Genomic DNA, 26,997 nt, shown 5'->3' with positions numbered 1-26,997 from the left:
GATAGATTACGTCATAGATGTCGTTGAAATAATATTATGTAAATTCTTCATACGTCGATTGGCGATAAGATGATTTTTTTTTCTTTTTTTTTCTTTTTTCTTTTTTTTCTTTTTTTTTTTTATTTAAAACGCATAAGATAAAAGTAAACTGATTGGATTTCGGAAGTATAATAAATAATTGGTAATTGCGTAGTTTATACATATTTTTAATCTATGATAAGATTTCGAGATGAATTTTATTATTTATACGTGTTAAATGTTATCAGTATAAAATGCAATATATATATATATATATATATATATATATATATATATATATGTATATTTCTAATATTGCTATATTATAATTTCATTCGACTTCCAAAAAAATAATTAACAGGAGAATTAAATGTTCTATATATATTACAATTATGTGTGATTTCATGATATCTTTTACATGCTCCTTCATAATTTTTCATTGATGATAATTTTACAATATCTTCAATATCTTCAAGTACAAATTCGTACTCATTTAATTTTTGTGTAAGTGATGCATTTGTTAGATGTTTAAATGGACAACCATAAGATTCTGTTGATTTTATATTAAGATTGATAATACTTGAACATTTCAAACAGGTATAAGTTTTCCGTATATTTCCTTCGCCATATATGTGTCTTAATCGATATCCATACTCTCTCTCAAATGTTGCTTCATTTATTTTTTTTGTAAATTCTTGTTTCCAAAGTTCCATGGCATCGTCTGAAGTAACTCCAATATCTTTTAAAAATAAACTATACTGTTTACGTTCTCCATATTTAAGATGATGATCTTTCCTTAGCATTTCATGAATTATTCTCATACATAATGGATAAGACTTTTTTGACATATCGTCTAATTCTGATAGCGATGGGACATAGTTTTTTTTTATTATATCCTTTTCCTTATTAATATACTCAGTTAACATGTTAAAAATTTTATTGATTCTAGGATCATTTACTGCATCGTTTGCAACTAATGGCATGGATTCTAAACCTTCAGCTAAATTTTCCTTGAAGTAACCAAAACATAATCCAGCTAATTCTTTTTCAGGTACAAAAGCCATACCATATTTAAGAAAAACTTTATGCGTTTCAACTAAATCTATAACAAATGTAAATGGGACCTTGTAAAAAGGCTCGTTATGTAAATTATTCAATTTAATATATTCTTGCAGCTCTTCTTTATCTTCTTCAGAAATATTATGTGTTTTTAATTTATTAACATTAAAAAATTCTTTGATCTCTTCATTAGTTGATGTATATAACCTCCAATAAAAAAGTCTTAATTCTTGAATGTGAAACCATTTTCTTTCATATATTGAAAAAACTCCTCTTAACATAAAATGAGAAATATGATCTTGTTTTCTCAAGTACAATATTTCATTCATCACTTTAACATCTGATCCTAGTTCTTTGCTAGGACCATTTATAATTTTTACAAATATATCATAACCTTTTTTTTTCAATTCATTTATTAATATTTCCTTGCACTGTTGTGCCGTTCTTCTTATACCAGTTCCTAAATATATCCTTTCTACAAACAGTAGAACTTCTAAACGTTGCATACATATTGATTCTAATTCTTTCAATGAAAAATTTCCTACTGGGTAATATTTGTACAGTTGCAAATCATGTAAATATGATTCTGTAGGATTTACAGATGTATCTGAGTTATGACAAGCAAACATTTGAAGATGATACAATATTTAAAAAATATAAATAAAAAATGAAAAATTCTACGAAAATAATTTTCTTGATTCACTTTTTCACTTTTTTCAATATTATACTTTAATTTGCTAGTTTTGTATTAATTTTATATTTTCTGTATTGTTAACAAAAAAGCCGATTTAGAAAATATAATAAATTAAATATTCATTGTAGCATGATTATATTTCTATTTATAAGAAATTTTAATTTTCTCTACTAACGAAGAACTTATTTTTAGGTTATGATATTTAAATTTGTTTGTTTCTATTATAATTTTTGTTATGAGTTTTTCAATATGCACTAACAAATATTTTATGTTATATTAGAGCATATATTTAAATATAAATTAAATAAATAGGTTAATTTTTTCAAAAATAATTAAAGAATAATAAATGAAAAAAAAAATATATATATATATTATATATTATATAAATGATATAATGTAATATAATAATTGAGGTAATAGATCGAAATAGTATTTAAAATTTTTCTATTTCTTTTCAAATTTATCCATCTTTTATATTTATATTAAAATTTAACAAGAATAACAAGTATTTAAATTTTATTTTAGAAAATGGCGCTGTAATCGTGGACGATTATTCACGTCAAGTTACTAATCTACGTATTACGAATATATTTTATGGAGCAATGTGGTTTAGTGAAAGATTCGAAGTTTAAACTGTTGTACTCACGTGTGTAAACGATTACCATGGCGGTAAGAACTGAATTAAATTCTATATATTAATCTATTTTATATTTAATAAATCTTTAAAATTCTTATTTGTAAAATTCTTAAGTGTCATTACGATTATATATGATCATACAATACTCTCCGAATTATAGTTACCGGTTAACCCTTACACAAAATTTATTTATTTTTCTTAAATAAAAATTATTTATTGTTAGTTTTCCATAAGACAAGTAATTATTTATTTTATAAAATATAATTTTTTGTTTTTTTTTTGTCAATATATGGAAAACATTCATTATATTCATTTAAAGCGGTTGACATGGTAACTGTATGTTAGATCCATACTTGTATGATATTTGTAACTTTTATATTATTACATATTCTTTTATTATTTTTTATAGACAGTAGCAGCAACAAAAGTCCAAGAAGTTCGTGAGATCACAAGGATTGAGCGTATTGGTGCTCATTCTCATATTAGAGGTTTAGGATTAGATGATAGTTTGGAACCTCGCCATGTAAGTAAATTATATCATAATTATTTCTTTTATTTAACAATTATATTATTTATTAAAATTCGATGTAGGTATCCCAAGGTATGGTTGGCCAACTCATGGCCCGTCGAGCTGCTGGTGTTGTCTTGGAGATGATAAAAGATGGAAAAATAGCAGGACGTGCTGTTTTATTGGCAGGTCAACCTGGCACTGGTAAGACTGCCATTGCCATGGGATTAGCTCAAGCTTTAGGAATCGATACTCCATTTACATCGATGGCAGGATCTGAAATTTATTCTTTGGAGATGAGCAAAACAGAAGCATTGACTCAAGCTATAAGAAAATCAATAGGAGTTAGAATTAAAGAAGAAACTGAAATAATAGAAGGCGAAGTAGTAGAAATTCAAGTCGATAGACCTGCTACAGGAGTTGGTGCAAAAGTTGGAAAATTAACGTTAAAAACAACAGAGATGGAAACAATTTATGATTTAGGGAATAAAATGATTGATAGTTTAATGAAAGAAAAGGTCTCTATTCTTACAATATATTTATTAAAATCTTGTTTTATTTTCGTTTTCATTAACATCAGCCTTTTGTAGGTGCAAGCTGGTGACGTTATCACGATTGATAAAGCAACTGGAAAAATTAATAAATTAGGTCGTTCATTTACAAGAGCTCGGGATTATGATGCAACAGGATCACAAACGAGATTTGTACAGTGTCCAGAGGGCGAATTACAAAAACGAAAAGAAGTAGTTCATACTGTCACTTTGCATGAGGTTGATGTTATAAATAGTAGAACTCATGGTTTCTTAGCATTATTTTCCGGTGATACCGGTGAAATTAAATCAGAAGTAAGAGATCAAATAAATGCTAAAGTAGCCGAATGGCGTGAAGAAGGAAAAGCAGAAATAGTACCAGGAGTATTATTTATTGATGAAGTCCATATGTTAGATATTGAATGTTTTTCATTTTTAAATCGTGCATTAGAAAACGAAATGGCACCGGTTGTTATTATGGCAACGAACAGAGGTAATTTATATGTAAATCTAAAGTAAACTATGTAAATTATTTTTTTACCAATGTCAATACGTTTATTTATCTCAGGAATTACAAGAATCAGGGGAACTAATTATAAAAGTCCACATGGTATTCCTATCGATTTACTCGATCGTATGATCATTGTACCTACAACTCCGTATCAAGAAAAAGAATTGAAAGAAATTTTAAAAATAAGATGCGAGGAAGAAGATTGTGAAATGGCAGATGATGCATTGACTGTTCTTACGAGAATTGCTTTGGAAACGTCTTTGAGATATGCTATTCAATTAATCACAACCGCATCTCTTGTCAGTCGACGTAGAAAAAGTACAGAAGTAAGCAAAATGAAATTTGATAATTATTGTACATGTAAACGCAGCAATATTTTCTTTGTTTTTTTTTTTGTCCATTTTTAGGTGAGTATAGACGACGTGAAACGTGTTTATTCTTTATTTCTCGATGAAAATAGATCGACACAATTTCTTAAGGAATATCAGGATGATTTTATGTTCAATGAATTACGTGAGTACTCATTAAATATTAAAGATTAATAATATTAAATGTTTATTTATTGAAAAACAAAAACAATCATATTTTTTATAAATGTGAATATACGAAAATAGAAATAATCGATATTTCTCTCTCTCTTTTTTTGTTTTTTATTTTTTTTGTTTTCTTTTTTCAGCTGAAGAACCTATGGAAATTTCGTAACAGTATGTATTTTAATTAAATTTACTTATCGTTTATATATAAATTAAGAATTTTTAATTTTTAAATACAGTATATTGTTCGTATCACATAAATATTTATGGATTATGATAAATATGATTTTCACGATACAAAGTATTTTATATTAAGCTATCTCAAATCCTGTTTCTTTTGATTTTCTTGCGATATTATTTTGAATATAATTAACAAATATTATATATAACAACTTTTCATATATAGTTTCTAAATTAGATAGAAACACGCACTACTAGTATGTACCTTTTACATCCTTATACAAACTTGCATATATCTATGTTTGCAGAATTTAATTGATTGGACATATGAAATATTTAAAATCATATTTACAAGGATGTAAAAGGGACAACATGCTTTTGTACATTCTCCGTTCGATAAATAAATCTAAAAATCATTAACAAAGATTCTATTTTGATTTTGATTAATATAAATATAAAACAAATATAATTTTTTTTACTTCTGTTACATATAATCCATTAGTATGTACATATGTGTGTATATATAATATATACTAAAACATTATTCAAAGTAAATAAAATTAATTATTAAGAAGAAATGTGTTGGAGATAAATTAATTTTTGGTGTAAAGCATTTAAACTTATGTTAAAAACGATATCAACGTTTGCGCAGAATTATAATAAGCTCTTTAAATTACATTAAATTTATTTATCATTACGAATTATTTATATATTTATCGTCGAAACGATCCAAATTAAATTTTCTTTTCTTGACTTTTCTTAACTGAAAAATAAAAGAAAACACAAAATTTGTTATAGGAAAGAAAATGAGATTATGAGATATATAGGGAAGAGAATGATTATTATTTATTTATTTATTTATTTCTTTATTTATTATTTATTTATTCATTATTTACTTATTAGTTATTCCAATACTTACTTGTAATTAATTTCACAGTGCCATCTGGTTTGAACGAGGATTGAGCTTTCTTATCTTTTGATATAAAACCTAATCCATATTCAACTTTATAAACTGGCAATGGGATTACGGTAGAAGACACGGGTATCATTACTGAAAATAAATAATTATTATATTAATAAACAAACGAGAAACGTAAATCTATCGATCGTTTTAAGAAAAAAATGGGGGGAAAAAAAAAAAGAAGAAAAAACAAGAAATACTTTAAATCGTCGAGTTAGATACGAGGTTAATGTGTGTCGCGTGTCTCTGTGTATTTGTAAATAAAGCATAATAAAAGAGTAACTTAAATAAAGACGTCAGTTCTTCGCTGATCTCCGTAGATCGTGGACGTTATTTTTATAGACTTCGAGTAAGTATAAAATTCTTTCGCATATACATACAATTTGTCCACATAATAATAATAATAATCATAATAATAACAATAATAATAATAATAAGTTAACAAATAGATAAATGTAAAAAATGTAAAGTACAATTTAAAACAAAAAATTAAATAATTAGAGGATGTAAATAATTGGCAGGTATAAAATACATAGGACGTAGACAGAGCACTACAATCAAAATATTACACGAAGTAATAATCGATAAATACAATCTGGAACGAAATAATACACTATGTTATAAATATAAATTAACAACAATCATAGAAACATAAGCTACGAATACTATACTTGAATATAATATGCACAGAACAAAACAATTAAAATACAATCGACCGAATTTTTACATTTACGTACAAATATTTATAATAAAATATAACATAGTCTCATTGATTATTTCAATACCTAATAACAATAAAATACAACGCAAATATCACGATAAAACAGAAAAATATGTGCCGGTGGTTTAGGAAATACAAAAAAAAAAAAAAAGTTGTTGAAACCACAGAAAATACTTACGCATAATCCATTAATAATATCTTTATTCAGGAATCTATCTCATAACCAACAGTTAAAAAAAAAAAGGATACATTAAAACATTGAATCCTACAATCCACATTGACAAAAGAAAGTTTATAGGGCAGCTATACTAAAAATTTGTGCATCATCATAGTGCAAACATTTTTAAATATAGAAGAAGAAAATTAGACTTGGCGGAGACTCGTTTAATATCCCAATAAATAAGAGAAAAAAAATTAATGATATAATAATAATAATAATAACATATATTTTAATCAAACATTATTTCAAATTATAATTCATAATAACAATTAAGAAAATTATAACACATATAACAATCGTATAATAAATAATATTTTATATAACATTTTTAATATTTTGAAACTAGAACACAGAGAAAGATTGAATATTACGTCGCTACGATATTATCAAACATTATTTCCGATTATAATATTTTATATAATATTTTTAATAATTTGAAACTAGAACACAGAAAAAAGTTGACCATACTACGTTGGTGTGACGTTATTCCAAATATTTCAACTATTTTACTACCGACGAAGCAATTTCCTTTTTAGTAGAAAAATTTGAAGAAATGGGTATTAAGTTTAAAGTACTAAGAAACTCTTATTGTCCAATGTCTTTCCATTCCGACTTTTAATAAAACATATCAAATAATTGCAAGTCTATCTAATAAAAAGTCGATCTTTTTCATACTCTCTCTATCTCTCTCTCTCTCTCTCTCTCTCTCTCTCTCTATTTTTCTCTCTATCTCTCTATCTGTCTCTCTCTCTCTCTCTTTCTCTTTCTCTCTTTTTCTTTTTCTCTCTCTTTCTTTTTCTTTTTCACTTTGTCAGCTTTTGTAGATAGGACGAAAAAGATAAAAGTGTTTCTAACGAAGCGTTGAAAACTTTAACAATTTAAGCTTTAAGGGATTAAACTCGTTAGTTCACGTAACACTTGTACTTTGGGATGGTGCACACTTAGTTGCAATAGGTGACGCATTGTGTTCCTTCTCTCATATACACACACATACACATTTTCCACGTATCTAATCAGGTCTCTCCTTCCCTCTTTCATGTCCTCATTCCACAGTAATAGCCAAGGACGAGCTATCGACTTCCTTTTCTGTCGTCTTAAAGCTCCTACGTAGGTGGATGCTTCTCGATTGAATACTTTCGTCTCCAGTAACAAGAGATATTGTTACAATCATCACTTCACGGATCACTTTTCTTCCTTATATATCCGAAGAAAGAGAGAGAGAAAAGAAGGAAAAAAAGAGAGAGAAAGAGAGAGAGAGAGAGAAAAGAAAAATGAAAGAATAGTAAACTGATAAGGACAATTGTTGCATATGTAATCCATTACGATTGAATTAATGTGTGTATGTGTGTGTATGTTTGTAAGAAACTACTGTATAAATCAAATTAACATAAAAGAGAAAGGAAAAGAGATCGAACATATTAGATTATTAATTTTTCCCGTAAATTTGCCAATACGTTTGGACCGGTCAAACGACATATTATTTTTAATAGATATATAATGTTGAATCGTTAAATATCAAATACCTTTAACGTGAACGTTTAACGCAATGTTACGTATCTTTAATTAAGATTTCTCGAAATTAATATCATAGATATTATCACACAAATATGCACATGCACATACCACATAATATTGGTACCGCATAACAGTATAAAGAAAAATTAATATTATTTCACTTTCTATGTAGATATCTATTTATCATACATTTACACGATAGGTTCATTCGATGTTTGACTCTTCAGTCGGATTATCCCTGACGTGTTAAAATTATATATATATACACACACACACATACATTGGCATGTGATATGAAAGAAGTCGCATCATCAACAAGAAAAGAAAAGAGAGAGAGAGAAGAAGGGTGTTAAAACATATGTACTAAATACTATATATATATATATATATATATATATATACGTTATATATATATATATACGTTGGAAATACATAACAAACGGACATTATAAAACAGTCTCGTCTACGTTTGAGTTAAACCACGAGTCTCAATTAGACTCCGGGATTTTCGAGAGTTTGCTGTAGTGTCAGCCGGTGGTCTCTCATTCGTTGCACCGTACAGACGCATTTCGAGATTAGCCGTGATATATATCTCCATGAATGCGAACACGTGTATTAACGTGTAGCAAGTGGAAAGGGACCTAGGTTTCAATGATATTGGTATTAGTGTTGGATATTGGTATTAGTATTGGTATTGATGTTGGTGTTAGTGTGAATGTTGGTGTTGGTATCAGTGCCAGTACTGATACCGGTGGTTCATACTAACGATCGTAAACGTATAGAGAAACACGCGTTAATCGTGACTGGGTGCCGCAGAAATCAAGAATACAATCTAACCCGGGATCACGGCCTCTCTATAATCCTCACCCACGCGTTTCCAACTGACGTCATCGTTCCGTTATTCTCTCACCTGTCAATGATCGCCTTATATCGAGAATGTTCCGTTTCGAAATGATCAATTAAAACAGAAAAGAAAAGCAAACAAAAAAAGAAAGAAAAGATAAAGATAACAAGCGACGCTTGAAGATTTCACACGCTTTATTAACCGAACGTACATACTTTACATCAATCAATGAATCTAATCGATTGGTTTTTCTTTCTTTCTTTCTTTCTTTTTTCTATTCATTTTTTCTTCTTCTTCTTCTTCTTCTTTTTTATTAATAATTAATAAAGTTCATACTCGGGACCAGGTGCAACGATAGTCTTATCTATTTACTTCGATATATAAATTCGACACCAGTCTCAACTCGTTGTCCATCGTTATCGATGATTAATAACACCGATAGGGATATATATAATATATATAGGGATATATATAAATATAGGGATATATATAATATATATATATATATAATGTACATATATAATATGTATATATAATGTGGTGGAATATCCGACATGACACTGACATGACGTCCCGTGACATATTGTTAAACGAGTGAGAGAGGGTGGGAGAGAAAAGGAGAAGAAGAGAGAGAAAAAGGGAGAAAAAAGGTAGAGAAAGAGAAAGAAAAAGATAGGTAAATAGATAGATAGATAGATAGATAAATAGAGAGAGAGAGAGAGAGAGAGTGAGAGAGAGAGAGAGAGAGAGAAATATATAGAAAACACGATGTTGGTTCTTACGTTAATTAATTTCGACGCCGATTAACGTGAAAGTTTTTCTGCAGTAAACTTTTTCTTCGAGCGACAGAGAATGAGAGAGAGAGAGAGAGAGAGAGAGAGAGAGAGAGAGAGAGAGAGAGAGAGAGAGAGAGAGAGAGAGAGAGAGAGAGAGAGTGAGAGAGTGAGAGAGAGAGAGAGAGAGAGAGAAAGATGTTAAGACCTATTTCGATTTGAAAGAGAAATACGAACAGTTTTAATTTTTTTGTTCTTTTCTTTTTGTTTCTTTCAATTTTATTTTATTTTCTTTTTCTTTTTTTTTCTTTATATTCTGTTTTTAATGTTTTATGTGGCCTTCAACAAAATTTAGGACACGCATGTCTCGTTCTCCTATTTAAGCGACTACCGGCGCGTACTAACTGACCATCTTTTTTTCGTCGAGGAAAAAAGAGAGATTTTATTCGGTCTAGTAAAAAGGAGAGAAAGAGAAAAATGAAAGAAAGAAAGAAAAAAGAGAAAGAAAAGGAAAGAAAGAAAAAAGAGAAAGAAAAGGAAAGAAAGAAATGAGAAACACGAATGAGATATTTTTCTTCAACGAGCTGCTTCGTTATCTTTTTCCTAGTGACGAGTAACTACGATGTCCGAGATGTTACATATTATAAGAAGATATATGTACGTATGTTTTTTAGATGAAGAGTAATAATAGAAAATGTTGAATTGTTGAAAATTTACATTTAAAATAAAACATAGAATCAATTTAAATTATTCGTGTAATATTTATCACCTCGAGTTTATAATTTTTATTTAAACTCGACGATTTGTAAGAAGATAGAAAAGGGAAAAGAAAGAAAAAGGAAAAAAGAGAGAAAAAGAGAAAGATTAAAAGAGAAAGATTCAAAGAGAAAGAAAATGAGAAAGATTAAAGATGAAAATGAAAATCTTGACGAGGACAAATCCGTCTAATTTCTTTCTTTCTTTTATTCTTTTTTTTCTTAACGTTCGCTAACGATCATCGATCGTTTTTAGATATTTATTTGTTTGTTTACCTGGTTCAAAAACGTTGTCCTGATTTCTCTTGTAAATCGTAGGCTTCGCTTGCGTGATCACGACCACCAGCACGCAAAACGTTAAGATCGTCCGTATGATCGACATTTTTCTTTCGTCTTCTTGAAGTCAAGTCTTCTCGATTATTTTATTTTATTGTATTTTCTTTTTCTTTTTCTTTCGTTTTTTTTTTTGGATCTTACTAATTCAAAATCACACTTCAAAATCGAGAAGAGGATAACACTCTCTCTTTCTCTCTCTCTCCCTTTTTCTCTCTTTCCTCTCTCCCTCTCCCTCTCTCTCCTTCTTTCTTTCAGCCTCTCTTTTCGTCTCTCTCTTTCGAGATCGTCGAGTTTGCTACGCGATGTTTGGATCGGCACTAACATAAGCGCGGGCACACTCGTAAAGAAGTGAAAACACTTGGCCGCGAGTGGGGAAAGTCGAGAACGCAAACTCGCGAAATCCGTTGGTAGAGAATAAAATATCTTCGGGGTCGGGTTAAGAGGGGAGATGAAGGGAAAGAGGGAGGAGGAGGAGGAGAAGAAGGAAGAGATCGGTTTTACTCTCTTACAGAGATTGGTATCTTCATCTTTTTATTTCACACCATTTCTAGAATTCGTCGTTAACTGATAGGTTTACTATTTAACGAGCAATAAAAACGAGCGAACAGGGTGGTGGTGGTGGTGGAGGTATTGGAGAGGGGTTGGGTGGGATGTGGATTGGACGCAGGTATATACTATAGGTATTTATTTATGTCTCGACGAGAGACGCTGCATCATTTTTTTTTGCGATCATTGTTTCTTTTCTCAGATACACTCTTCGGAGTAATGTGTGTGTGTGTGTGTGTGTGTGAGAGAGAGAGAGAGAGAGAGAGAGAGAGAGAGAGAGAGAGAAAGAGAGAAAAAAAGAGCAAGAAGATTTTTCTGTTTTTCCTTTTTTTTTTCTTCTTTTTATTTATTTTTTTTTTTTTTACGAGAAGACGTATGTAGATATTATTGATCGATTATCGTTCGAGACTTCACCAGAGGCTACTAGGAATTAATTACCATCTCATTAAAGAGTTGTTTATTTATTAGGCACGAGACGAGCTTTCGATGAGACGCTATTTATAATCCATGCTTTTATTTTTATTCTCTACGTAAATACATATACACACAGACACACACGCATTCATACATACGTATGTATATACGTACATATATAGACATATATAAATACATACACACACACATACACAGGTATTATATACAGTTAAGGTATATCCATAATTATTATTTGTAGAAATTTTTTTCAATACAATATATCGATCAACGTAATTTACTTAATAAATGAGAAAGTAGAAAGTAGAAATCATTGTCTGTATTGTTTCACTATAAAAGAAAAAGTTTATAATATGACGTACATACATGAGTCGAGGTGAGCATGAGATGAGATAGAGGTGATACGATCAAGGTGTTCGAGAAGACAATCTGGGAGCGTCAAGGATTTATATTAATCATTCTCGGTAAACGCGCCGTTAAAGCAGCCATTTACATATATATATAGTTTACGCATATAAGGGTGCGACGTAATAGTCTGATTAAAACCCAATAAATTTCATCCCCTCATACACTCTTTGATAATCAACGATCAACGATTATATTTCGATCATCGGATAAAATCTACCAGTACGATCGGCATATGTATTTAACGATCGTGCTTATTTACTCATTCGCGTTAGTCATGCGACGAACTCGCGAGAGCTACGATTGGAAATAAATTAATCAATCAATCGTATAAATAACTCGCGCTTCGTCACTTTTTTTTTTTGCTTTTCTTCCTTCTTCTTTTTCTTTATTTCTTTTTTTTTTTTTTTATTTTCCATCTTTTATATTTTTTTTTCAACGAGAGAGAAAGAGAGATAGGATAGATGGTAATGCATACCTACAACGATAATTATTTTCAGTCATTTATAGATTGATCCGATTTAAAATCAAGTGGATGTAATTGCAGGAACGTGTCCTCGTACATTATAAATCGATCGACATCATCGATGAGGAGAATTATGTCATGAGAGAAAATGAGAAAATGAAAGGAAAGAGAGAAAGAAATAGAGACAGATAGGGATATATATATATATATATATATATATATATATATATATATATATATGTATATACATATAGAAAGAGAGAAAAAGAGAGAGAGAAAGAGAGAGATCTAGACAGATAGACAGACAGAGAAATAGAGAAAGAAAGCTAGGGAAGCTAGAAAATTGACAAATATGCAGGTTCGACGATAGCGACGCTAATTACAAACGGTCGACGCCGGGCGTGACAGTGGCATGGTGGTGGTTCAACAATGGAAACTGGGTTAAAAAGTGAAAGGATCGAGATTGGAGAAGAAGAAAAAGAAGATAAAGGGAGATAGAGATAGAGATAGAGATAGAGATAGAGATAGACATAGAAAGAGAAGATGTGGTGAGGAGGTGGGGGGAGCGGCGGGGCAGTAGAAGGAGGGTAGCGTGGAGTTCGAATCGAGCATACGTTCGCACGAACGTCCTTAAACGAGTCGGTCGACGTCGCATTTTCACGATATTCCAAGACGAGCCTTCTCGTTGACGTCGTTTTCATTCTCTCCTATCCCTCCCCCTTATCTCTTCTCTCTCTCTCTCTCTCTCTCTCTCTCTCCACGCTACTGGCATTATTACTCGAAAAGGAATTCGAGAGCGACTTCGAGAGGATGCCTGCTGCCTCCGTACCTCTCTTCCTCACTGAAAGTTGGCGGACGACGCGACAAGCTCGCTTGACGTTTCTCCTCCGTCGCATGGAGAATTTGTTCGCGCTGTGCAAAATTCCAGCGAGTGGTGGTGGTGGATGTGGTGGCGAGGGGGAGGGAGGGCTTGAGGAGAGGAAAAGAAAAAAGGAAAAAGAAAAAGGAAAAAAAAATGAGATCTCGCGCGTTCTCCCGTTAAAGCGAACCGTAAAAAAAATGGAGGATTCGAGGGACGAAGGCGGGGTTTTTTATTCCATCCTTATTCCATTCGAACTTCCATTCTTCCGTATTTCTCTTTTTTCCTTTCTCTCTCTTTTTTTAACTATCTCTCTCTCTCTCTCTTTCTCTCTGACTTTCTCTTTTTTACATTAATTACCTAAAGCCGGCGTCCTCCTCCCTACCTCCTTTTTCTCTCACTCTCTCTTTCCCTCTCTCTCATCCCCCATTCTCTGTCTCTCCTTTCTCAACATTCCCATTTCCTCATTTTCCAACGCAACGACGCATATCGAACGGCGAGTAAAAGCGACGCAAGCCAGACGCTTATTTCACCGTTTTTCCAGATCTTTTCTACGATCGTCCAAGCGATTCTAACCGTCTCTACTATTACACTTTATTTCCACGATTTTTATTAACAAACCGTCTCTTCGTCTTCCTTCTTTCTGTTACCGTCATTAACCATAAATCCTTGAACTCTTACCGACTCGACTCCCTGCAATGTGAACGATCGTTCTTTCTTCTATATATATATGTGTGTGTATGTGTATATATATATATATGTATATATATATATATATATATATATATATCTATCTAGCTATCTCTCTCTCGCTCTCTCTCTTTTTCTCTCTCTCTCGCGCGCGTGTCTATCGTTCGCGACAACGATCAATAGCTGGATTTCACGAGCAGTGTATGTGGTGGTATATGAGTCGACGGACGTTCGACTACGTAATGAAATGGATCAAGTTATGTATTCTGATATTATAATTATGGCATTTAATAAATTCAATTGAAAAAAAAATTTTTGTCGAAATAGATCGCTTGAAAAAATTGCAGTTAATTGTGTTATTAATGAAAATTAGATTAACCGTCGTAATCTTTGCAATGTATGTCGTGAATTTTTTCCTTCCAAATTTTATTGTTGTTGTAGTACTCAAAGTATTTGATGTACGAGCCAATAGACGTTCGAAATTAAATATATTATGTAATAAAATGGATTATCAAGTTGTGTATATATTTTGATATTATAATATTTACATGTAATAAATCTAAAGATTTGAAAGGAAATAAAACGCTTAAAGAAATCGTAGTTAATTGTGTTATTAATGAAAATCAGATTAATCATCAGACTAATCGTTGCTGTCCTTTGCAATATATCGTTATTTTGTTCGTATAATAATATTTTATATATTTCGTATCGCTTAATACATTTAGCTAACAACCAATGAATTATCAAGTCTAATTGAATGAATTATAGGAGGAAGAGGGTGGTGGATATGTTATGATCATCCTTAACTACCAGCGAAATAAACTTATTATTAAATCAAGATACACGATAACATATTAGATGCATTTATATATATATATATATATATATATATATATATATATATATTTATAAATCTATAATAATGAATATTTTGCTTTTTATTCATAATAAAATTAATCCTTTGAGATGAAATTAATGAAAATTGCATGACAGATAATACGTATGTACACGTTAAAAACCTTTTTAAAAAAAGATCTAGATCCATCGTCGATAGAATTATAATAATTAAAATGGTACTAATTGAACGACTTCATTTTATTTCTGGTAAAGGTATAAAACCTAGTAAAGTATCGTTGATTAAATCGTCGACAATCGGGAAATCGTTTTTAACCATTTTATCATCTCCAAGCTGTTCTCGAGAAGAGAGCAACGTTACCCCATGAATATTTAACGTTCTTACAGGGTGTAAATTAAACGGAATTACGATTTAAATCGTCATCGTTACCCCCTGACTTTGTAAGGTATTATAAACGTGTACGAGACGATCTTCTTTCATCGCGGTTCTCAAGGATGAAGAATAGGAGGTAAAGAAGAAGAGTAGAAGGAGGAGGAGGAGGAGAAGGAGAAGGAGGATGAAGAGAAAGAAGAAGAAGAGAGAAAAAAAGAAAAAAAACCATCATCATCTTCTTTTTTAATAATGGCTATCTCTCGTGTCGCGTGCAAGCGAAGCACGAAGCGTCGACCGAGAGATGAGTCTTGTCGAGTAATCGCGCGATCGTTAATAAAAATATGCGATCATGCGAAAGAACGCTTTAAGTACGGTGTAACTTGGCTAACGAGAGAAGCGTATTTTAGATAAATTATTAAATGTTTGCGACGTCATTCGAGAAACGAGCTAATAACTTGATATTTTGGAAGCTAATGAAAATAAAAACTAACATAAAATATACTTTATTTGTTATACCTATATATATATATATATATATATATATATATATATATATATATATATATATATATATATATATATTACTAATAATATAATAATAAATAATATATGCGTGTATGTTTATGTGTGTGTGTGTGTATGTATATATATATAATAATATAAATATAAAAAAATAATATAAATAGTATAAAGTATTATATCTTACTATATTTTTATAATAATTTGTAACCAATATTACATAACCAATAGTATATAAAGTGATTACAATATTTGTAATCATTTATAATACATTTATAATAAATAATAATATATTTTTGTAATAATATTAATATATTACTAGAACTATTACTATTACGAAAATTAAAAAATATTAATTAGTATATTATATACATATCTACATACATATACACATATAGATATATATTTACATAAGTGTGGAAAGATTTCAATAGTACGACTGACTAACTAATACTGTCCATAGTTATTGGCACAACGAATCATTGGAATTTGGAGAAGACATTGATGTCGTTTTGCGTGCCATGCGAGACACACGAATTTTGGCACATCCTGTACCCTTACCAGTATGCATCTACATATGTATAAGCGCATATATCATAAATTTGCATTTGAAATAGGACGCGTACATGTACAAGCTCTCTCTCTATCTCTATTTCTCTCTCTCTCTCTCTCTCTCTCTCTCTCTCTCTCTCTCTCTCTCTCTCTCTCTCTCTATCTCTTGTGCATTGCATCTATTCTTACATACGAACGTACGTATAAATTTACATAATTTGTATATATATGTGCATAGAACGTAACCGCATCATTCGAGAAAATCGAACGATCGATCGAGAAATTGAAATTGAAATTGAAAAAGAAAAAAGAAAAATGTAAGAAAAAAAAATGGATCTTTCAAATTGTAAAAGTAAGTAACTTAATATTACGGAGGTGTATATTTTAAGTGCAGATAAATCATGGTTTCACAGATCATTTGCCACAATGCTGTTAGGTCATCGCTGTCAGTAACACTCGTTCGATCCCTTCCATTTGTAGAGGTGGATGAAATTATTTCAGCGTGTGCGGCAGCACGATGCAAGCAGAGGGTGGAACATACAAACGAGCGGATTATACGTTACTAACTTGGAATGCACTCTCTCCATAACTATGAGTTCATAGATAAACACAGAAATAGATATATATATATACATATCATAGATAAAATTATATTATTAGGAAAAATAGAACGATGTCATTCTATTATAGAAAAATAGATTTTTTTTAAGGGTAAGTAAAATAATTTTTTTAGCATTATATACATTTATATATATATATAATTATATTATTATATTATATATAAATATATATATTGTTATATAATATAATTATACTGTTTATATATTAATTTCTTTTCATATTAGAATATAATATTTTTAATTCAATATAATTATTTGTGTTTTTCAATATATTGTGTAATATTTGTAATTATATATATAAATATATAAGTTCATAATAGACAATTAAATGTATTCTTACTTAAGGTTTTATCAAATATACGTTGAAAGAAGTAAAGCTTATTGGATATAAATAAATTTCGATAAGAAAGACGATTCGTCGTATTACGGACGTAATGATCTCGTAGTGATATCTCCGAGAACGAGAAAGTACGGTATACGGACATCGCGAGATTTTCCCTTCGAACGATCGAACCATGAAAAACGGAGAAGATTGGAAAAATGGTGAATTCTATCCTCAGGGACGAACATAACTCTCGTCCTTGCTTCGATTAATAATCATCGAAGAAATTTGATAGTTAACTCTTTCTTTCTCTCTCTCTCTCTCTCTCTCTCTCTCTCTATCTATCTACTTATTTATTTATCTATCTATATCTCTATATCGATGTTTATAATAAATAATTTGTTCATACTAAAGAAAAAAGGGAAAAAGAAAAAATTACAAATAAAAATGAAAAAGACAAAGAAAAGGAAAGAAAAACAAATAGTTAAAAAAATCGACGAGAAAGACGAGCATATAGATATCATGATCGAGGATCGAAACAATAATACTTCGAACAATGTCGAAAACGTTGAGGATACTATTTCATTCGCAGCGGCACGAATATCGACGTAGGATGTCATGTATGTATTTTATTTCTATTCTTTCGTACATGTTTTAAACATTAATCTCTGAATAGTTTCAATCGAGAACGTATGTACGTAAGTGCTTACATACATATGTGTAGAGAGTGAGAGAGAGAGAGAGAAAAAGAGAGTGAGAGAGAGAGAGTGAGAGAGAGAGAGTGAAAGAGAGAGAGAGAGAGTGAGAGAGAGAGTGAGAGAGAGAGAGTGAGAGAGAGTACAAGAAAAAGACCCTAACTGACTTACCAAAATTCTAGTTATTTTTTTTCAAATACGTATTAAATTTGCAGTGCACGTAGTTACTATAAAATATCTCGATATTGATTTCAGAGAGCTGATTCATTTCTTCGTAGCAGTTCGTCACGTCTGCTTCGTGCAACTATCTACGATATGTACCACCGAATCACATATTTACTATATATAGGTATATATATATATATATATGTATATATATATAGATATACACATAGATAGACACACATGCATATATCGTAAGCTGTGAAAACGATGGCCCGATAACATCGGATATTCATGAAAATTACCTGACAACCGTCAAACTCCATTGACATTCGTCACAATAGAAAAAAAGAATTTTTATATATTCATATATATATATATATATATATATACTATATACATATATACATATTTATACATATATATTTCGCATTGTTACGATTTACGCTTGACTGCATCAAATCATATCAAGGTTCGATACATTTTTCACTAGATATTTTATACAAGATAGAAAGAGAGAGGGAGAGAGAGAGAGTACATATTCACCCCATATTATTCACCGTTAACCTTTTCATATACATATAAGCTCTATACAGTACACACACACACACACACATATATATATATATATATATATATATATCTGTGTACAGGTATAGTGATGTATATATATATGTTCCAATAGTCTATTAAAATAATTAAATACTTAAACACGGCTCTTCTATTTTCTTTTTTCTTCTTATGTCCAGTCTCTCTCATCAGAATTCATTTACTCATTATGCAGACATATTATTATTCTCTTCTTATCTCCTTAAAGGTCATCTCAGTTATTCTCTAGGATACATAAAAAGACAAATGATATTAACGTGATATTTATAAACTAAATGCGAACAGGATTTCGCAATATTTATAATTAGACGAGGCCAACAACTAATTTTTTACTCTTTCCCTTTTTCATTTGTTCAGAGCCAAGCTTATATTTACAATCATCTCGAGCGAACGTCCGGACGGACACTATTATATGAGATTTAAGATAAACGTGCCGAGATTTTTATTCGGATAGATCTTCTTTAAAAAAAAAAAAAAAAAAAAAAAATAAAAGGAAAAAGAAAAAGATACAGAAAAAAACGAAAAGAAACAAAAAAAAAAGAAAAAGGAAAAGATAAAGAAAATTTTCTCTAACGAGTAAAGTTCTATTAACTTCACTTTAGAAAAGTCACGAAAATTTAAGAAATAAACGGCATCAAAATTCTATCCGTCGTATCATGTTGTAAGTACGTGTGTCCATGAGATAAGAAATTCTATCGTTGAGATCAAAAAATGTTCAGAATCAGAATCAAGCCATTGGTACTTCTCCAACGGAGAGAATTCGACATGGTCGTCTTTCATAGATTTTACACGAATGTGCACTCAACGTGGCACAATGAACACCCGGTGACTAAGCCACGTTTCCGGTTTTTCGAAAGAAATCCTCTACTCACCCCTTGGTAATGCGTTTGTACCAACACACACTAGAATAGTATATATACATGTATATATATATATATATATATATATATAATATATATAATATATATAATATATATAATATATATAATATATATAATATATATAATATATATAATATAATATATATAATATACACACTCATATGTACATATGCACGTTCACATTTGTTCGTAATCATTCACTCAAAGGACGCTAACATACCATCGATACACCCACCCATCCTACTTATAAATTACTTTACTTTCACCATTACTTTACGATATCGAATCGATGAAATATTAATGCGTGATTTATTACCAATGGTGACTTAAGATCTGAGGAAGAAAGAAAAAAAAAAAGAGGAGAAGGAAAAAAATATCGAATGTCGTTCGATCCTTCCAATTACATTTCGATCTAACAATTTGCGGTCTCACTAATACGATAAAGACAGTAAGATAGACAGACAGACAAATAGATAGATAGATCGATAGAAAGACAAAAATAGATATATAAAGATTAATAAATAGATAGATAGAAAGAGATGGATATATAAATAAACAGATAAAGAGGGAATGAATAATAGAAAGAGAAAGTAAGAATGTGATTATATATATATCCCTGACAAATAACCGAACACAGCTATTCTGGTTTGGCCCGTTCGCTCGGTTGGGCGTCGCAGGGGTTGAAGAGAGGGTGACTGAAGAGAGTAGGAGGAGAAGGAGCAGAAGGAGAAGAACATAGAGGACGAAGCGTAAGAAGGGTGCGGAACGCAGCCCTTGCAACGGGCTGCGAGTCTTACAGCGTTAATTGCAAGTACTTCCCTCGGGGTACCGCAACCGGTACAACACCCTCTTACACTCACTCTCTCTCTCTCTCTCTCTTTCTCTCTCTCTCTCTCTCTCTCTCTCTCTCTCTCTCTCTCTCTCTCTCTCTCTTACGTATACACTCTCACTCTCTGCGACCAGTCATCCTCCCTCTCTTTCTCGGTTTAAGGGTACGAAGGGATGATTCGCGCACCCCTTTTTCCCTTTTCATGCTCGCCCGGGCCCTTTCATTCCTCGCCGGTGGTTAAAATATTAGGATTTCCCTGAGGTCTCCCAGTCCTCTTTACTTCTTTCCTCCGTGTCCTTCTCTTCCTCATCCCTTACTCCTTTACCCTTCGACGACTCTCCTCGAGAGCTTCGAAGATTTGAATCAAAGGTATTTTGTCTCTCTTTCTCTCTCTCTTTCTCTCTCTCTCTCTCTCTCTCTCTCTCTCTTTATCTCTCTCTCTTTATCTCTTTATCTCTCTCTTTATCTCTCTCTCTCTCTCTCTTTATCTCTCTCTCTCTCTTTCTATGTCTGTCCTCTCGTATCACGAATCGCGTTACTTTTATTCAAATTTCGATCAACATGAATAACGAAGATATAGATAGATAGATAGATAGGTAGATAGGTAGGTAGAGAGAAATAGAGAGAGAGAGAGAGAAGGGAGAAAAGAAAAAAGAAAAGATATGAAAAGAATTCTCTCGGCTTTTCACGTAATTTAAATTTTGAGTTCAATATTCCACGCGATGAAAATAATTCACTGTTCATAAATCAGACGCATAATATCGTTGCAGCGAGGTAAAGGTACCGTTATCTTCTCATCCTTCTTGATCCTCCGGAAAATGATCTCTCTCTCTCTCTCTCTCTCTCTCTCTCTCTCTCTCTCTCTCTCTCTCTTTCTATCGTCCTTTCTCTCTTCCTCTTCTTTTTCGTTTTCTCTCTTCTTAGAATCTAAAGCGAAACTTACGCCGTTCGAGGGTGATTCTCAACCATAAGGAAAGGAGATTGGGGTTCTCACAGATAGAGCGAAATAAATAGACAAAGAGAGGAATGAAAAAAAGAGAAAGAGAAAGAAAAAGAGAAAAAAGAGAGAGATAGAAAAATAGAAAGAGAATTAGAGAGAGAGAGAGAGAGAGAGAGAGAGAAAGAGAAAGATTTTGTCATTGGTTAGTAAAAGATAAAGATACGCGAACGGTGGTTGGTTATGGTGATACACGGTACCAAGTCACTTTCATGTCGAGGGCTCGCGTTTTTCTTCCGTATACTCACGGGTTCTCGCGCTTGCGTATCCACGATTATTAAAGCCTTTACGTGCGAGGTTGGTATGGGCTCGGTATGAGTAAAAGGGTGCGTTGAATCGGGCGTTATTGCTCGTTAGTCCCCCGGAGAACGCGGCAACGTGACCGAGAAATTGATGAGAACGTGGAGTTTGTGAAGTAGGAAGAGATATAAACGTTTACCTACGATCTAACCCTCCTCAATCTCCACTCTCCCCTTCCCTCTGTTCTCCTATACGTGCAAATATAATATATTAGGTATTTGATAAATTAAGATTAAGATTAATTGAACGCACACGAATATTTTTTGTTTTCCATTTATGGAAACGGAATGATTAAATATATACTTTTTTGTATGTCGAAAAATAGTATTAAAAAAAAAAAAGAAAAAAAAAGAGAAAAAAAAAGAAAAAAAATACGCGACACTCATATATGTTTATATTAAATGTACAAAAATGTGTGCCATCAATATTAATAATATTTGTACATAAGTATTGATTAATTTAACATTTGATTTAATATTCGTTTAAATACTTTCCTTATTTGAATCGATTTTTTTAAATGAAACGAATGACATTTTCGTCGGGTTAAATGTCATCGATATTGATAATACTAATAGATATTAATTAAATAATAATGTTCCTTTAAATACACATTATTATTCGAATCAATTTCGTGCAAAAATGATAAGACAAAAATTTTAATGAAACATTAGCGCTATCGATATTAATAATATATGTATATCGATAAATGTTGATTTAATTGAATATCAAAAATATTTTATTAAAATGAGACAATTTTCTTCTACTTCCTATCGAATAAGGAATGACGATCAACATTAAAAAATAATTGTAAGTAGAATCACAGTACTAATTATTTACGAATTCGACGGCCTCGAACTTCGTACTTTAAGGGTACGACTTCATTATCTCCCATGGGAGCAACTGTGACAGACCCCTCTTAACAGGACACCCGTTGCTTGGCACGCGTATACATCTACATACATATAGTCATGTATATACCTATATACACATATATATATATAACTCATACATACGTATATATATAACCCTAATAGAGAGATCGCACTTAGAGGCGCGTAAATCAGAGTGCATTATAAATGCCACGAAAATTATGCGTTTGGCCGATTAGGGTAGGCATTATGTGAATGAACGAATATATATGAAAGGTTTATCCAATCACGTCACAGTCTGAATCCACTTTAATACAAAGCAATTTAACTCACGCGTATTGCGAAACGCTTGTTAAATCGTAGCTAAAAATTTCGAACGAACAAATTTGCGAATTGTCTAGCAATTTTTTTTCTTCTTTGTTTTTTTTTATCCCCGACGAAAATCTATCTTTTCTTTTCTTTTACATCCCTATTCTTTCTTGTTTCTTTTCTTTTCTTTTCTTTTCTTTTTTTTTTTGTTTCAATCAATCTCCTTCTCTCCACCTTCTTCTTCTCTTTCTTATCGAGAAAAAAAGAAAAGATAAAGACTTATTTCGACGTGGCAAATTTATAGTGTGAGTGTTATGTGTATATATACATATACATATATATGTACGTTCGGATGGACTAACAGAAGGACCGATGAATACGAAGCTCGTCAAAAAGAATTCGGAGGAGAAAAGATGAGAGGACCGAGGAGGCCAGAAGGAAAGCTCTGCAAAAGCTTGGTAAAGGGACGTCGAGTGTCTGACAGCGTTTCTACAGTCTGTGTGTTAACACTTCGCGCCTCCCTTTTACGTATTACCACCCCTTTCTCCTCACCCCATTCTTCTTCTACTCATCCTTCTTCTTCTCTTCCTTCTTCTTCTTCTTCTTTCCTTCCTCCTCTCTTTCGCCTCATCCCTCACCCGACCACCCCTTCTACCCCACGTTCCCCTTCCCTATTCCATCCCATCGTCAAGTCCCTCAGCGCACTCAAGAGAGAACTTTCGGGAAGGGAACAACTTACGCATCTGAGTCTCGTGAAATAGCCAAGTATATATATATATATATATATATATATATATATATATATATATATATATATTGTATGTATGTATGTATGGCCGTGTATTTGTGTGTGTATATATGTATGCATGTATGTATATTGGGCCGGTGAAATCTCACAAGGGGGATACAAATCGGCCCTGTTTAAATGAAAAAAGTTTCGGGCATTTTCCTGAAAAATGCGAGAACGCGTCGTTTGATCCCCTCGAAGAAAAAGTAGAGTAGATAACAATAGTGAAAGGGAAAGAAAGAGAGAAAGAGAGAGAGAGAGAAAGAGAGAGAGAGAGAAGTAAATTAGTACTTTCAAGAGCTACTCAAGCATGTGATTACTTTTTCGTCAAATCTTCAAAGAATGAGTTGAACTGCTCCAAAACAAGGTCGAAGACATTTTAAATATATATGTATAAATATATATATATATATATATATATATACAAGCGCGTGTGTGTGTGTCTACATTAAAAGATTGGAATATCTTGTGAGGGATTGAAACTATTAAAAAAATTTTTTCATAGAATTGTTTGACATGAGAGGACATATCATAATGTAGTAATTCTTTTTATAAGTGATGGGAGGAGTTTCAAAGGGAAATTCGTTTATTTAAATGTAATTATATATTTTTCTTTTCACAGATCGCTGGCATTTATCGAGACGAATTCAACGACGTATCATATGATATCATTAACAATATAATAAAAATATTATGAATTACATTATAAATTTATGTGTTCTGACGAACATAATCCTGTGTTACTGTTTGCAGACTGATAGACAGCATCATCAAACTTCTTACGATATTAAATATGTTTACTTAGGTCAATAGTTATAGAAAGAAGATAAGAAGTTCGTTCTTCATTTATAAAATTATATTGTATTAAATGGTATTATACTGTATTTTAATGTTTCATCTTTTATTATATTGTATTATATTAAAGTGCAATTTATATCATAAAATAAAAATTTGTATAATTATCAAATACAAGGTATTTATAATGTACTACAGAAATTAAAGAAAATAAAAATGATTTATGTAAAAAGGATTATATAAAAAAAATTTATCCTTCTACTCAAAAAATCAGTCTTTCTATATCAAATTTTGGATAAAACGAAAAATTAATTCGCAAACCTAGTATTGTATCAAGATTACATGATGAATGAAGAGGTGACGAAAACATGCCATCTCCAGATAAATTATTCTTTCCTCTTAAAAAATTCAAATTCTAGAGAGCACGGACAATTTCCTTGCAAATTGAGTTTTGTATCAGGATCACATGACGTATGAAGAGGTACCACTCAAGTCCATGCCACCTCCAGGTAAGTCATTGTTTCCTGTTAAAAAATTCAGATTTATGACAAAGCAAAAAATTTTATCGTAATTAGAACTTTGCATATTTTTTACCTTTTTGAAATTTTGTTAATTTTTTCTGATTATTTATCCTGGTTTCTTTAAAATATTGTACAAAGACCAATTTGATTTAAGGAAAATAATGGGTGGATTTAAGAAAGAACTCATTTTTGTTCACAATAAACATTTATTTTCATTGTAATTATTTATACATAGAAAACACAATATATTTTTCTTATTATGTGTATATTTATTTAATAATATAAATTACGATGTCATATAATGCAATATTATATAATTTGAATCCATTTTGTATGATATTAGGTATAATATGTAGGTATAAATATATGCACATTTATATAGTGCAGTTTATTTTAATCGATTCAAGCAATTAAAATCATTAACTATTATATAATAGAAAATATATGTGTTATGAACTTCGAAAACTTTGAAAGAAGTCGCGAAGAATTTGAAATATTTTTTTCCTGAAATAATATTTTAATTAACAAGATCGACTAACGTACTACGCAATGAAATAAAAGCGAATAAAAGAAAAAAAATATAATGTTTAACAAACGTTCCGATAATAAAAAAAAGAAATTACTATTTAAAATCAGTTAAACAATTCAATATGACGCCCCGAAGTCTGATTCACGGAATTAAAGAAATCGTTGATCTCGCGCAATCGATTCCGCATCCTACTGTAAAACATTCCGCAGGGAGCGAATACGGAAATTCTCACACGGCACACCGATTGGCATAAAAATACGCAGGGAGAACGGCGAGAATAGCGCGAAAAAACGTTAGCTCTCGTCGAATAAAACGTTGTTCTTCATCCATGAGAAAGCTTTATCGATCGCTTTCAACGTTAAAAAATTCTTGAAAGCAAAAAAGAAAAGAAAGAAGAAGAGAGAGAGACAGAAATAAAGGAAAAAAGGGGGGAAAAGAAAAGAGAAAATAAAAAGGAGAAACTTGGTGACACGAGGAAAAAAACCAAAACGAAAGAAGAAAAAATACAAAAAACCATTGGACACTCGTCGATCGTTCATTCTTTTCATTAACCCTGTGCTTGTCCTGTTATTTTAATTGTCTACTAGTTGAAATGAAGATATGATCGAAGGACGGACCTTTTATTCAATATATAAATATAAATCTTAATGAAACTAGCAGCTTTCCTTTTTTTTCTTTCTTTTTTTTTTTATTGTATTTGTTCTTTGTTTTTTTTTTTTACAAAACAAAAGAAAACAAATAAACAACATACGCACGCACATAAACACAACATGCGCACGAACAGTTAGTTTAGAAACGATAGAGAAGGAAAGAGCGTAAAACATGCATCCCCACCTCTCCCCAATCGTATCCGTAAAACGTAGATATAAGCATCAACGCGAAGGCGAAGTGCCAACATCAAACTTTGTTTGCCCTTAGTCGAATGCATCAATCTTGAATGCAACTCACGAGTTCGCTTCGGTGCGAGACCGCTTGTTCGTAAAGAGTACATAAGAGGAACAAAGATAAATAGATACAGAGAGAAATAGATGGAAAAAAAGAGAGAGAGAGAGAGAGAGAGAAAAAAAGAGAGAGAGGGAGGGAGGAAGTTAACTGCATCGTACGACGAGTGCAACGCGTGCAGTTCCATCTTGGAGTGCAACGCATGCATCCCTATCGACGAGAACGACAAGTACCGAATCGTACACGTCGAATATATACTGGTATGTGTGTATATGTGTGTATGTGTTCGATGAATGCCATGGACGATTTCAATGAAGCAAACTCGAAGGCATAATGTG

The 26,997-nt window shown here is 31.4% G+C and overlaps 3 protein-coding genes across 5 annotated transcripts; 1 reads left to right on the top strand and 2 right to left on the bottom strand.

The window, feature by feature from the left end:
- Positions 1-341: 341 nt before the first annotated feature.
- LOC118440478 (DNA primase large subunit-like) lies at positions 342-1,931 on the bottom strand. The gene has a single exon (XM_085658332.1). It carries the CDS (start codon positions 1,704-1,706, stop codon positions 342-344), a length of 1,365 nt encoding a protein of 454 aa, XP_085514458.1. The 5' UTR covers positions 1,707-1,931.
- A 365-nt stretch (positions 1,932-2,296) lies between these two features.
- Positions 2,297-15,869, top strand: rept (RuvB-like helicase 2 rept). Of its 3 annotated transcripts, none has more exons than XR_014982364.1 (9): positions 2,297-2,440; positions 2,818-2,931; positions 3,000-3,434; positions 3,507-3,939; positions 4,015-4,283; positions 4,365-4,470; positions 4,634-4,661; positions 5,608-5,980; positions 15,436-15,869. XR_014982364.1 is itself a non-coding variant. In XM_035863629.2 (8 exons), the coding sequence occupies exons 1-7, from the start codon at positions 2,435-2,437 to the stop codon at positions 4,657-4,659; spliced, it is 1,389 nt and encodes a 462-aa protein (XP_035719522.1). In that variant the 5' UTR covers positions 2,297-2,434; the 3' UTR covers positions 4,660-4,661; positions 5,608-6,662. The 3 variants fall into 3 exon arrangements, 1 of the variants encoding a protein (XP_035719522.1); XR_014982365.1 differs by lacking the exon at positions 15,436-15,869 and adding an exon at positions 6,153-6,660; XM_035863629.2 differs by lacking the exon at positions 15,436-15,869 and having other exon boundaries at positions 5,608-6,662.
- LOC118440511 (uncharacterized) lies at positions 4,636-11,380 on the bottom strand. Its single transcript, XM_035863647.2, has 3 exons — positions 10,736-11,380; positions 5,590-5,721; positions 4,636-5,433 (listed from the first exon to the last, which is right to left on the bottom strand). The coding sequence occupies exons 1-3, from the start codon at positions 10,839-10,841 to the stop codon at positions 5,405-5,407; spliced, it is 267 nt and encodes an 88-aa protein (XP_035719540.1). The 5' UTR covers positions 10,842-11,380; the 3' UTR covers positions 4,636-5,404.
- Positions 15,870-26,997: the final 11,128 nt, after the last annotated feature.

This window comes from Vespa mandarinia, chromosome 7 (assembly GCF_050613455.1).
Source record: "Vespa mandarinia isolate Hongniang chromosome 7, ASM5061345v1, whole genome shotgun sequence".
Lineage (NCBI taxonomy): Eukaryota > Metazoa > Arthropoda > Insecta > Hymenoptera > Vespidae > Vespa > Vespa mandarinia.
Note: the sequence above shows the minus strand (reverse complement) of the source record. Positions and strands in the feature narration are given on the sequence as shown.

What these genes read in the sequence shown, in the direction of transcription:
- LOC118440478 (XM_085658332.1), bottom strand. Translation starts at nt 1,706, where the DNA reads ATGTTTGCTTGTCATAACTCAGATACATCTGTAAATCCTACAGAATCA.
- rept (XM_035863629.2), top strand. An exon ending in TATTATGGCAACGAACAGAG is followed by an intron (nt 3,940 to 4,014) that starts GTAATTTATATG and finishes TATTTATCTCAG; the next exon opens with GAATTACAAGAATCAGGGGA. An exon ending in GACGTAGAAAAAGTACAGAA is followed by an intron (nt 4,284 to 4,364) that starts GTAAGCAAAATG and finishes GTCCATTTTTAG; the next exon opens with GTGAGTATAGACGACGTGAA.
- LOC118440511 (XM_035863647.2), bottom strand. Translation starts at nt 10,841, where the DNA reads ATGTCGATCATACGGACGATCTTAACGTTTTGCGTGCTGGTGGTCGTG. An exon ending in GGACAACGTTTTTGAACCAG is followed by an intron (nt 5,722 to 10,735) that starts GTAAACAAACAA and finishes ATTTATTTTCAG; the next exon opens with TAATGATACCCGTGTCTTCT. An exon ending in CACTGTGAAATTAATTACAA is followed by an intron (nt 5,434 to 5,589) that starts GTAAGTATTGGA and finishes TTTATTTTTCAG; the next exon opens with TTAAGAAAAGTCAAGAAAAG.